This window comes from Equus asinus, chromosome X, assembly GCF_041296235.1.
Source record: "Equus asinus isolate D_3611 breed Donkey chromosome X, EquAss-T2T_v2, whole genome shotgun sequence".
NCBI lineage: Eukaryota > Metazoa > Chordata > Mammalia > Perissodactyla > Equidae > Equus > Equus asinus.
Genome location: NC_091820.1, coordinates 67,190,067 through 67,204,107, shown reverse-complemented (window position 1 = coordinate 67,204,107; position 14,041 = coordinate 67,190,067). Strand labels below are relative to the sequence as shown.

Sequence of the window (14,041 nt, the reverse complement as noted above, 5' to 3'; positions counted from 1 at the left end):
GAGCAGTAGGATTACATAATAGTCGTTTTCAGGGTTAGATATACCTATGCTTCCAAAAAGTTGTTAAAGATTAAAATATTTGATTATTATTCCATACATATTCTTGTTGTAAAATCTTCTAGTTATTCACCAAATCCATCAAACCGTCAACCAATGTACAGAGCCAATAAAGACTTTTAGTTGATTTTCCATCGGTGTTAGAATGTTAATACTACAGCCATGTCAGCTCATGTTTAATCATTTATAATATACCCTAACAATGTTTTTCTTTAATTTGGTTTTGGGAATAGATTCTCAGAAGTTTATGTACCAGTGTAAATGATTAAACTATAAACACACAGGCTAAGTTTGGGGGCTTGGCATACTAATGGTATTTAATGCTTAGGAACAACAGTTTTAAGGCTTAATCCTTAAAATTCACTTTTTTCTGGCCCTTATTTCTGAATCCAGGAAAGCAAAAATCTGCATCAATGTTTATAAATCTAGTTTATTTAGAAATAGTTCAACTCTGTAAATATATTTTGGAAACAAATAAAGAAACTATACCATTTTGTTTCATTGTTCTGCCAGATTAGAAGAATAATGGGGAAAGGAATGAGTAGCCAGTCTATTGGAAATTAACTTCTGTTTTTGTGTTTTATTTTCCTTATGTTCTCTCTTTACCAGAGTGGTGAGTATTGGAAAAAGCACAGCCTTTGTGCTTAGATTTCAATCCTAGTGTGAGCTATAGCACTAATTAGTTGTGGGCACTTAACTTCTCTGAACTTCAGTTTTCTTTCCTGCAAAATAGGGATGGTATTATCTACTTTGTAGAATTTTGAGTATTTAATGAGGTAACTTACATAAAGCATCTAGGTCATTGCCTAACCTAGATATTTTTCCTTTTCTCCTTGCATTCTTCTTCTTCAAACCTCACCATTCTTGTCTATAAAATTGAATGCTATTTTCATTGTTTTTATTCATATCAGCTACAATGCTTATAGCCAAGTACAGGGTCACTAACAATCATGAATTTAGTGGTCTTGGTAATTGATTCTAACAGCTAATGTGCAAAAATATTTTCAAAGGGTACCTTTGAAGAATGAGAAGAAAAGACAACATAACATAGTAGTCATAATATTCACCTTTAATGGGACGAACTCTATTTTTTTGTATCACATTACGTTATTGGAGACATTTGAAAAAGAAGGAGACAAGGACACATTAGTTTGGTGGAGAAAACTGTTCTGTTACCTATCCATTCCTTATAAATAGGATCTATACTTTTCAACAATACACTTTGCAATCCTATCATCTTTAAATGTTCCTTTAAAAAAAGATAAAACTTTTTTTCCGAACCTAGTTATTTGGGAGTATTTAAGTAAAAATAGGAATGGTGCAAATATATAGAAGTTTTTTTTAATATTTGCATGAAATATTTAATGATAATTGATGATAGCACTTCTCCAACTCAATATCAGTTGCCTTGAATCCTTTTTAGAAGTAGGCGGAGCATAAATTATAAATAAATAAAATAAAATTTCAATGTCAGACTCCAGCTGTCCTCTGTCCCACATAAATCCAAGTGCTTAAAATTGCAAATTAACTTTACCTACATCTATACTAGGGAAACTGAAGTGCCAAGTATCTTTTCAATTGGTAAATACTTTAATCTTCCCAAACCTTTCATACATTGGTATAATCTATTTTAAATTTCACTGCGAACTTACATTGACATAATAATACAATGGTTTATTATAACTTAATATATATTGAAGGTTAATGGCATAGTAGATGCTGTCGATCAGGTTCACAGTCCAAGTTAATTACTCATGTTGATATTTGTGGCATCTAAATGCTGTATAATTAGGGACAATCTAATTATTGATAGAAGGGACATAGCCAATTGGCTGGTGGCCCAGAAGGTCTGGGCTGAGGTGGAAGGGTATATTTATGCCAGGAACTGCCCAGGGACAGAGACAGTTCTGGGATAAGAATGCCAGGAATTTAAGTGAGAAAGAGTAAGTGAAGGTCCCGGGAGAAAATAGAGGAAAAGGGAATAACTCAGCCTATTTTCTCCTTCCACGCCTGAAGGATATTTAAAGCCTAGGCTTTGTAGGAGGTGGGGTCTCATTCAACCTTTTTCCTGCATTCTCTTCCTCTTGTCCCAGAGAAAGAGTTGACCCAAGAGTTTCATTATTTTTATTATTATTATCATTATTATTACTACAGCCAGCATAAAACTCTCTCTATATCCCTGGAGAGCAAGGGTTAAGGTAAGATCTCCTATTCTGGAAACTTCTTCCCCTACTCCATCCCCTCCCCTTCCCCATGTATTGAATTGCCACGTTTCCAGGCTCCATCAATGTTTTACCTGAGTCACATGTTTTTTTTCAGGCTGTACTCCAGGGGGAACACACTTATAGACAGTATCCACTTTGAGGTGCAATGAGTTCTAGAAGGACACATCGTAGAGCATCTGACCATAGGGCCAACTGCAATTTAAGCCTGTGCTGTTTCCTTCCATTCGTTGAGCTCCAGCGGAGACCTGAGAATCTGGTAAGAGCATCTAGAAATAATGCTTTGGGTTTTATTAGGCTGTGACTAAGGGGCAGAAGAGAGGGGATTGTTGAATGTCTTAGTGTTGTGACTGTGTGCAGATCTACTAAATAGATGTACTACGTTTGAGACTTTCTCTAAGGAACTCATACAAGTCCAAAGAATTCTGCCTTTTTGGGTGTGGGGGATTTAGGAGGTGGGATAAGATTGGGATTCTAAACAACTTTGACAAGCTAAAGTGGATAAAAATAAACGAGACAAAGTCTATTAAAGGCAAGCTCACTTAAGGAAGAATAGCAGATTACAGAAATGAGTACAAAATGGTCCTGGATTGGTTATGTATAAGTATAGCAAATAACTGCCTTGGGACTATTGGAGTCATAGGTCAAAAATGCCGGCAATAGAATGCCATATGGTTGAAAATGGTGACCATTATCTCATAGATAGATATGTATCCATATAGATATATTAATAGCATGAAGGGTCTGGGATGCAATCTTCTTGATATATTTTGCATTAGTCAGGTTTTAATCATGTCTTCCACGTGGAATAATATATTGTTTCAGTTGCCATGGCTTAAATGAGACGTGGAGTATTTAGAGAAGGACCAGCGTAAGCTAGCCAAAGTGGTTCCTTTGAAAGATTTAGAAAATGGCCCTGTAAAAAAATCCTAGCAGAACTGAAGGGTTAAATTAACCACAAGTTTTCAAATAGTTGGAAAGATGTCATACGAGGAGTGGAAGGGGTGGGTCAGGCAGCTGTTCAACATATCCACTCAAGTCAGATCAGAGGAGATGAGCTTTAATTATAGCCAGTCAAGTCAGAGGTTCAGTTTTATGTAACACTTCCCCTCACTCTGCAGACTGAAAAAGTAGAATTTTTTAAAAATAAAGACAGATAAAAAAATTTCCCCTTTGAGATTTCTCTGAATAGGGCAGACAGTTAACTTTATGAATTGGCTTTATTGCAGATTGGCCATATGGCAAAGTGGATCTATAAGTAGACTTTTGGAAAACCTTTTAAGTAATAGAAGTCTGTGAAATAAGGTTCATTCACCTTGGTATTAACAGTTCAAAGTGGAAAATTGGATTCCTAAACATCCATTTTGTTTCTCATTATAATTTTGATAGCATTTGCCCTCAGGGGTGTTTTTGAACAGTTACATAGACTTTAAGATTTCCAAGACCTCTTTTACATTTGTAAATATTTAACAACCTTTTTTCCAGTTCTCAATGTAGCTACACGTTTGTCGTTTATTTATGCTGACTTTCTAGGCTGTGTTCTGTCAGCATAAAAATGATAAACGTGAAAATATTTCTATTTAACCATCACATTTCTGGTTTGTGAGATTATTCTAGTTCTTATTTAGCTTTCTAACTCTAGAATTTTTCTCCATGCCCAAAGTAGATGTTTATGACAATTGGCTGAAATAAAGTGAGCCACTAAGCTGAACCTCAACTCAGTTTTTATTCTCTACTGACATAAATTCTCATAACATAAACTTATTTCAAGAGATACAATGAGAAATTGGAGAAAAGTAAGAATTTTTAATATGCTGCTGACTCACTCAGTATATATGATTGAGCACTGTGGTAGGCATGGATGTTTATTTTTCTTTATTCCAATTTCACCATTGCTGTATCTAAATGCACCAAGGCTGGATTACCAAATAGCTGGTAATTTCAGGCAATTAGCGACTCTTTTGGGTTTCAAAATATTCAAGACTGGTTTTTTACTTTATTTTTTTCAGTGAAATTTTCAGTGGAAATTTGACTCAATTAGTTGCTTCACCCAAAGTGAAGTGGAGCATTATAACAATTATGCACATGATTTAAACAAAAAGATGACCTCTTTGACCTCAATTATAGTACCTGAATATTTTAAGCAAAATGTGAGTTTTGCTTGAGAACTGGAAAGAATGCTGGTGTTAAATGTTTAAAAGTATAAAATTTGTTCAGAAAACTGCCTGAATCCTCAACTTCTGTGTTAGTTTGCGTGTGTCTGCACGTTAACTGCAATAGTGCTAATTAATGCAATGCATAAAGTACTGATTCCCAACAAGAAAGTCATTGTTTGAAGAGAAATAGCAATTCTAAATTGTCCTTGTGAGAACAAGCTTATTAGGAAAGGAGAAAAGATAACAGAGAGTCTAAGCTGTCTCTTGTAGTTATTGGTACATTTTTTGGTTATTTGCTATATTATCGTACCAAAAATGTATAATAAGATAAAAACAGACTGTGAAATTAACATTTGAAATAGCAGCAAGTCAAATAATACAGAGCATACTAACAAGTGGTTACAAACAGTGGTGGCTGAATAATTAGAGAGTCTTTGCTCCACAACAAACTTCTTTACTCCAACATCAGTTAGTTGAAACTAGTAGAAGAAACAAGGCAACAATAGTCTTTTATTGCAGAACAGTGCTTTAAAACAATAGAAAATGCAACATAATTTATTGTCATTACTTAGCAAATCAGGAAAACAGGAAAGCAATAACCCAGATAATTTGACTATAGAATAAGTTGTAGATTCAATGAATTTATAATTTTGAAATTGAAGTTGTCTATATAACCCCAAAAACAGGCCACACAACTATTTGAATTTTGGCCCAGTGTGATCAATATAAATTAGTGACAAAATGCACATACATTTGCAATAATTAACCATTAATATGGCACCCTCCATCCTCATCTCCCCCCTTCCAAATGCTAGTAGGCATTTTCATACATTATCTTTTATGGTCCTCACAACTACTCTACAAGATAGGCTTAATTACATAAAGTTAAAAATTGAGGAAATGGAAGTTAAGAGAGCTTAAGTAACTTTCCCAAGGTCACATAGCTAACATGCGGTACAAGCCATAATTTAAATCTCAGTCTGACGGATGCTACATCACATTGCTACTTGCTGATGAGAGAAAGAATATTTACATAGAGAAGTAGCCATTAAAACAACTGCCAGTGAACAGATGCCACCATTTACAAATATATTTATTATGTTATGAAGGTTTATTTGGAATCCAATTTGTAATATTTATTAGCTATGTGACTTTGCGCAAATCTTTTAATCCGGGCTCAGTTTTCCTCACTTATAGAAAAAACATGCAAATCTACGAAGGCTTTCTTTGGCACTTCCATCTATATCATGTATGTAATTTCATGAAAGTCTTTCCGCTTTCAAGATAGTATGAGAAATAGACATGTACACAGATAAGTGCAATAAAATAGATATGTACAAAGCAAAGAGGTGACACAAACAAATGATCAACATTCATTCATCCAAGAATTATTTACTAAGCATTTACTATATGCTAGGCACTGTGCTGGATGATGGAGATATACAATGGTGAGAAAAGGTAGACGTGGCTCTGCTATCTTCTAGTTTACATTTTAACAGAATCAGACAATAACAATCTCACAATAAATGTATGTATAATACAGAGCATAAGTGCCATGAAGGAAAGGTATGTGATGTTATCAGAACAAAAAGGAGAGGAATTTGACCTAATCTGTTGAGTTAAGATGGCTTCAGTGACGAGGGGTTGCTTGAACTAGGCTATGACAGAAATTTAGGAGTCTTTTGAGTAGATAAGGAGGGGAGGGCAAAACGTACAGAAATAGCTTATACAAATACCTGTAAGCTTAAGTAACATGGCGTAGTTAGGGAAATATAAGATGTAAATGGGAAATTTATCAGAAGATGAGGCTGGAGACGTATAAAGGTGTTAGTTAATAAAGGGGCTTGTATGCTACTGAGTTTAGATTTAATTCTGAATATAATAGTCAGTCATTGAAGGTTTTTAATCCAGGAGATAACGTGATCAGATATATGTTAGGAAGTTCATCTTATCCTTCCTTCAAAGTCCAACTTAAATCTTAAATTCTAAAATGTCTTCTTTGATTTTCCTATCTTCTAGTAAGAATAAATCTTTTCTTTTTCTACACCGACAGCATACAATCTTCTTTCTATCAATATTACTGACATATGAGACTTTCTCCCACATTAGATTTTGAACTTCTGAAGGTCAGGAAATATCTTGGTCTCCTCTGTAGCAGATCTGCAGGGGAAAAATGTGTATAAGAAGCTGCAGAGATGAAAACAGAAAAGTTTCAGAGGCCTTACAAGCTAGACTCCCAGCGTAGGTCAAGAAAGCAAGTTAAGGAAATTACTTGGAGGCTCTTGAAATAGTCCAGGGAAGAAGTGATGAGTGAGTAAACTGGGACTGGTAAAAGGAGAAATGGAAAAGAGAGAACAGATCCAAGAGATTCATTTACACATGCGTTAATTCTTTCACAAGTATTTATTGAGCACCTTCTATATCCCAGGAACCAACTTAGTTGTTGAAGATACAGCATTGAACAAGACAGATATAGTTCTTGTCCTAATGAAGTTGGATGCAACATAATATGGTGGTTCAGAGCACTGGCTTCGGAATTGCTGGGATTTGAATCCAGGTTCTATTACTTGTCAGTTGTGTGACTTAGGACAAATTACTTAACCTCTCAAAGGCTCCTCATCTACTAAATAGAGATACAAATATTACCTGTCTCATAGTAAGTTCTCAACAGATATTAGTAAAAATTGTTAGTAGTAAGTAATAAAAAAGTAAAATAGACAGAGTGCCTTGAAAGTGTTTAGCAGGAGATTCTAATCTAGTGGAAGAGGTGGAGTCAGAAAAAGCTTTCCTAAGTAATGGAAGGGGGAAGTCACATTGGGCACCTGTGGATGAGTAGGAATTAGCTAAGCAAAATTTGAGGCATGGGGAAGATGGGAAAAGCGTCACTGTGGCCAGAATTTAGAATTTAGTAAGGGTCAGTGTGACTAGCATTTAGTAGTAAAATGAGGCTGGAGAGATACACAGAGCCCTATAGGCCATGGAGAAGAGTTTGGATTTTATTTTGGGTACATTGAAGGGCCAGTGAATATTTTCAAGAAACAAGATTAGATGGTCTCCTTTGCATAGAACTGACTGAACCTGCCAACTAGATGTGGGAAATGAAGATGAAGGCATTAAAGATAACTACAATATTTCTAGCACAAATGACTGTGTGCAAGATGATGTCATTAACAGTTAGAGCACAAAAGACCAGTAGTAGGATTTTTATGATGGGGAGAAATAAAGAATTTGGTTTGTGACACTGAATTTGAGGTGACTGAAGAATTTCATCTAAAGATGTTTAGCAGGCATTCAGTGATTATATTTAGAGGCCAGAAGAGTGGTCTGACTGAAGATATTGATTTAGGAATTGTCAGTGTATGATGGACTAGTTGAAGCTATAGGAGTAGATGATTAATGAGAGGAGAGAAAGGGAGAGAAATGAAAGGAAAAAACTGTCTGTATTTTAGAGGTGCTTAGAGAAAGGGGAGTCATTATAGACGACTGAAGAAGGGTCAGAAAGTTATGAGGGAACCTAAAGGGTACCTTGGGAGAAAAGCTAAGATGAAATGTAGTGAAGCCCAAACATACTTTATATTCTTTCAGACACAATCTGAAATGGATTATCCTGTTGAGTGCTTGATATGCACACTCTGGCGTAAACATTTATAGCACGTTTTTCCCTGTTGAAGTCTGTAATCTCCAGTTGCCTGGAATCTTTCAAAAGTCAGTCCAGCTCCAAACTCACCTTTCATTTGTTCTATTCTGGGGAATGACCATTCATCCTTGAATAAATAATTTATCTCAATCGAGTGCTAAATATTGCTAATTTCTATCATTTCACTACCTGGATAATTAAATGTGGATAGAAGAACACAGGAAAAGGATAGAACAGGTGATCTACCAAAAGAAAACCGTCCAATTGCCAGGGTAAATTTAATGAACATGAAGAGAAGTGATGGCATTGTAAATCCATATTTTTCAGAAACATTATGTATCATACACGCAAAAGTGCACACACACTCTTGCTCACCTTTTGCTCCAACACAAAGAAACTATGTTCAGTTATCTCAAAGCAACAGCCTTTCTCATCCCTCAGGAGTTTTGCATATGTTGTTTCCTTACCTAGAATATACTTATCTTCGCTAATCTTCCTCTCTCTCTGCTCTCCCTCCCCTCATCCTCAGGACACATATATACCATGTCAACCAAATTCCCTTTTTCCCTTAAAGACTTATATCTTAGAAACTCTCCAAACACCTCTCTCACTCCGTCCATCCACTAATTGCCTCAACACTGAGTATTGTGCCCCTTTTCTATACTCTTAAATCACTTTATACCTATTTAGATTATAAAATTTATCACACAGATGTGATTTTATTTATGCATTCTCCAGTATTCTTCTCCCATTAGATTGTTTCTTCTCTTTTTTCTGGCCCTGAGGTAACATCTGTGCCAATTTTTCTGTTTTTTGTATGTGGGTTGCCGCCTCAGCCTGGCTGCTGATGAGTGGTGTAGGTCTGTACCTGGGATCGGAAGCTGGGTCACTGAAGCAGAACACACCAAATTTAACCACTAGGCCACGGGGTGGCCACCTAGACTGTTTCTTTTTTAATAAACTTTTTTAGTCTGAAACAGTTTTAGATTTACAGAAAAGTTGTGAAGATAGTACAGAGAGAGTTCCCATATACCCCACACCAATTACGTCTATTGTTAACATTTTACATTAATAGGTACATTTGTCACAACTGGTATTGATACATAACTACCAACTAAAGTCCGTAATTTATTCAGATGTCCTTAGTTTTACCTGATGTTCCTTTTTGTTTCAGGTTGCCATCCAGAATATTGCATTACATTTACTAGACTGTTTATTGACGTGAACTATCATGTTTTGTTGATTTCACTATCACCACTACCTAGTAGAGGGCCTGTAGATGCTTAGGAAATATTTGTTGGATTGATAGAGGAAGGAATGTATACATAAATTGGTGCATAATATTATGCAAAATATCATAGGGTATAGAGTGATTCTCTTTCTCTCTATATATGTATACTTTATATATATACTTTCTCTCTATTTCTGTCTCTATCTCTGTATCTCTGTCTCTATCTCTCTCCATTACTTTCGAGAAGAGTCAAGATGTAACATAGTCTCCATCAAGGACAACTTTTATCTCTTCTGATAGTGATATGATTAGAGAATAGATTTGTGACTTCAACTACACCAAGATTAAAAAAATGCAAATTTCATATTACATTACAAATTATTAAACTTCCAATTACAAAATCAGATATTCAAAATGACTATGAAGTTCAATTAGAAAAATGATCTATTGAAATAGAAAATTAAATAACATAATACTTTCTTGTGTTTCTGTAATACTTAATTCTTTGCAAAGCTTTTACATATGTATTATTTTACCTGAGCTTCACAACAACCCTGTGAGATATCTTAATATTAAATATTTTTAAACACTATTGCCAAGAACAGTGCTGTGGTGACACAGATTTAATAAAATTTACAACTGTCAGATGAGCATAACACTGCCCAGTGGGAGCTAATTAATATCAATTATGCTAGTGAGGCTCAAGCAAACAAGCCAGAATTGAGGTGAAACTCTTGAGGATGCCTCTATTCATGCACACTTAGGACATTGTGAAAGGGAGATCTCATAAATTATGTGGTTAAAACAAGACTGTCAGCAGCAAATTTCTATTTCTACACAGAGTAACTGTGGATGAGACGGGCTTGCACCCAGGATGAGGGATAGAATCTTCCCTGTGGAGTTGGTCCCAGGTTGAGTCAAGAAAAAGGATAACATAAATGAATAATCAAAAGTATTTTAGACAGAGATTAGGCCTGATAGAGATTAGGTACAGAGGGAACAAATAGTAAAGCAATCTTCTGTGGCAATAAGGTTTAGTCTAGGAAAATGGGCAGGAAATGAAAGTAAAAGGATGAAGGGTGGGGTTTGGCAGAGATATGTTTGTTTGACTGAGTTTTTTGCAGAAAGAGGAGCTGATCCTGGACCAAATGCTACAATAGGGGAATTTTCCAAATGGACTAGCTGTGCTGACAGAAGTTTGTAGTCAAATATTTCTGGCAACAGAGTAGTTAAAGCCTTTCCTCAACACACTATGCACAGAGTGAGCTATTCTGGCTTTAAAGACTCCCAGCCTTGGTGTTAGATCAAGATGGCAGAGTAGAAAAGGCCTTACCTCACCTCCTGCCACAGATACACCAAAACTACAACTACATATAGAACAACTGTCACTGAGAATGACTTGAAGCCTAGCAGAACAGATTTTCCACAACTAAGGATATAAAGAAAAAGCCACATTGAAATGGGTAGGAGGGGTGGAGATGCTGTCTAGTCAGAATACAAACCGCTGGCATGGTGACCCACAAGTGGGAGGGATATCACAACCGCAGAGGTCCTCCTGGACTAGTGAGGGACCCCAGCCTTACATCTGGCTCCCTAGCCTGGGAAACCTGCACCTGGGAGACAAACCTTATAATGTCTGGCTCTAAAAACCAGTGGGGCTTGCATCCACGAGAGCCAGAGGGGTTTAGGAAACTGAGACTCCACACTTAAAGGACATGCACACAAGCTCACTAACTCTGTGTCCTAGTTCAGGGGCAGCAGTCTGAAAAGTGCCTGGATTATGCATGAAGGAGATTCATTGACTAATTTTAGGGCATGTGCCAGAGGGGCAGAGACCCATTGGAACTTTCCCTAAGGATAGAAGCAACAGTGGGTGCCTTTTTTTTTTTTTGTCTCCTTCTACCTAGCTGGCCTGGCCTTGTTAGGTGCCATTTCCAACACTCTCTATCTACCTTGCTACCACCACTCACCTAAACTCAGCATTGCCCTGAAGACTTGCCCCTGCCAACATCCTTCCAAAGTGGCTCTGGCTCCACCCAACATGGTGGGTGGCCCTGGCCAGCCCTGGACTCCCTCCAAAATGGCTTCCACACAAAGGGCCAGTCATGGACACCAGTGTGCCCACAGCAATTGCAACCCAGGCACAAAAAGAGAGTGCACACAGGCTACATAGGGGCCACATCTGGTGTACCTGGCTCTGGTGACCTGGGGGAATTGTGCTACTAAGCCCCACAGGACACCTTCTATATAAGGTCACCCGTTCAAGACTGAGAGACATAGCTGATCTAACACATAGAAACAAGCAGAGAGTTGGGAAAAATGAGGAGACAAAGGAATATGTCACAAATGAAAGAATAAGACAAAAATCTCAGAAAAAGTACCAAATGGAATGAAGATAAGCAATCCACCAGATAAAGAGCTCAAGTTAATGGCCATAAAGATGCTTACTGAACTGGGGGAGAAGAATGGATGAACACAGTGAGAAATTCAACAGAGAAAATATAAAAAAGAACTAATCAGAGCTGAAGAATACAATAACTGATATGAATAATACGCTAGGGGGAACCAATAGGAGATTACATAATGCAGAAGAATAAAACAGTGATCTGGAAGAAAGGGTACTGGAAATGACTGTTGGAATAGCAAAAAGAAAAAAAGAATTGAAAAAATGAGGATAGCTTGAGGGGCCTCTGGGACAACATCATGTTTGCTAACATTGACATTATAGGGGTTCCAGAAGGAGAAGAGAGAGAAAAAGACAGAAATCCTATTTGAAGAAATAATGGCTGAAAGTTTCCCCAACTTGGCAAAGGAAACATACACCCAAGTCCAGGAAGCACAGCGAGTCTCAAATAAGACTAAATCAAAGAGAACCACACCAGGACACAGTATAATTAAAATGTCAAAAGTTAAAGATAAAGAGAGAATCTTAAAAGCAGCAAGAGAAAAACAACTAGTTGTGTACAAGGGAGCTCCCATAAGAACTATCAGCCAATTTTTCAGCAAAAACTTTAGAAGTAAGAAGGGACTGGCTCAATATATTCAAAGTGCTGAAAGGAAAGAACTTAGAACTAAAAATACTCTACCCATCAAGGTTATCATTCAGAATTGAAGGAGAGATAAAGAGTTTCCTAGACAAGAAAAAGCTAAAGGACTTTTCAGCACTAAACCAGCTTTACAAAAAATGTTAAAGGAACTTATTTAAACAGAAAAGAAAAGGCCATAACTAGAAATAAGAAAATTATGAATGAAAAAATATCACTGGTAATACCAAACATATAGTAAAGGCAATAAATCAGCCATCTATACAGCTAGTTTGAACATTAAAAGACAAAGTAGTAAAATCATCTATATCTACAATAATTAGTTAAGGGATACACAAAATAAAAAGATGTAAAATATGACATTAAAAACACAAAATGTGGTGGGGGAGCAAAAATGTAGTACTTTTAGAATGTGCTGGAACTTCAGTGATCATCAATTCAAAATAAACTGCTATATCTATAGGTTGTTATATATGAAGCACAGGCTAACCACAAACCAAAAACCTATAATGCATACACAAAAAAGAAAGTGAAAGGAATACAAACTTAAGACTAAAGAAAGTACTTAAATCACAAGGGAAGAGAGCAAGAGAAAAAGAAAGGAACAGGGAACTATAAAAACAAACAGAAAACACAACAAAATGGCAGTAAGTACATACCTATCAATAATTACTTTAAATGTAAATGGACTAAATTCTCCAATGAAAAGACACGGGGCGGCTGAATGGATAAAACTCAATACATAATATATGCTGCCTACAAGAGATTCACTTCAAATCTGAAGACATACACAGACTGACAGTGAAGTGATGGAAAAAGATATTTCATGCAAATGGAAACAAAAAGAAAGCTGGAGTAGAAATACTTATATCTGACAAAACAGACTTGAACAAAAACTGTAACAAGAGACAAAGAAGGCCATTACATAATGATAAAGGCATCAATCCAACAAGAAGGTGTAACACTTGTAAATATCTATGCAGCCAACATAGAAGCATCTAAATATATAAAGCAATGATTAACAAACATAAAAGGAGTAATTAAAAGTAATACAATAATAGTAGGGAACTTAAACATCCCACTTGCGTTAATGGATAGATCATCTAGACAGAAAATCAACAAAAAAACATTGGCCTTAAATGACACAGACAAGATGGACTTAATAGATATATACAGAACATTCCATCCAAAAACAGCACAATACACATTCTTTTGAAGTGCACATGAAACATTCTCTGGGATAGATTACATGTTAGGCCATAAATCAAATCTCAATAAATTTAAGAAGATTGAAATCATATCAAGCATCTTTTCTTATCATGACAGTTTGAAACTAGAAATCAATTACAAGAAGAAAACTGGAAAAAGCACAAACACCTGGCACCTAAACAACATGCTTCTAAACAACCAACGGATCAATGAAGAAATCAAAGAGGAAACCAAAAAATATCTTGAGACAAATGAGAATGGAAACACGTTTCAATATCTATGGGACACAGCAAAAGCAGTTCTAAGAGGAAAGTTTATAGCAATACAGACCTAGCTCAGGAAACAAGAAAAATCTCAAATAATCTTATCTTACACCTAAAGGAACTACAAAAAGAAGAATAAAGCCCAAAGTTAGTAGAAGGAAGGAAATGATAAAAATCAAAGTGAAAATAAATGAAATAGAAACTTAAAAAAGTAGAAAACAA

At 36.0% G+C, this 14,041-nt stretch overlaps 1 protein-coding gene across 2 annotated transcripts in view; it reads left to right on the top strand.

Annotated features, from left to right (window-relative positions):
- Nucleotides 1–2,423: 2,423 nt before the first annotated feature.
- RPS6KA6 (ribosomal protein S6 kinase A6) overlaps nucleotides 2,424–14,041 on the top strand; it is a 150,918-nt gene continuing 139,300 nt past the window's right edge. For both annotated transcript variants that reach the window (XM_070502460.1, XM_070502456.1), the window contains exon 1: nucleotides 2,424–2,538. In XM_070502460.1, the coding sequence (XP_070358561.1) occupies nucleotides 2,428–2,538 (111 nt within the window). In that variant the 5' untranslated portion in view covers nucleotides 2,424–2,427. The remainder of the gene's footprint in view (nucleotides 2,539–14,041) is intronic.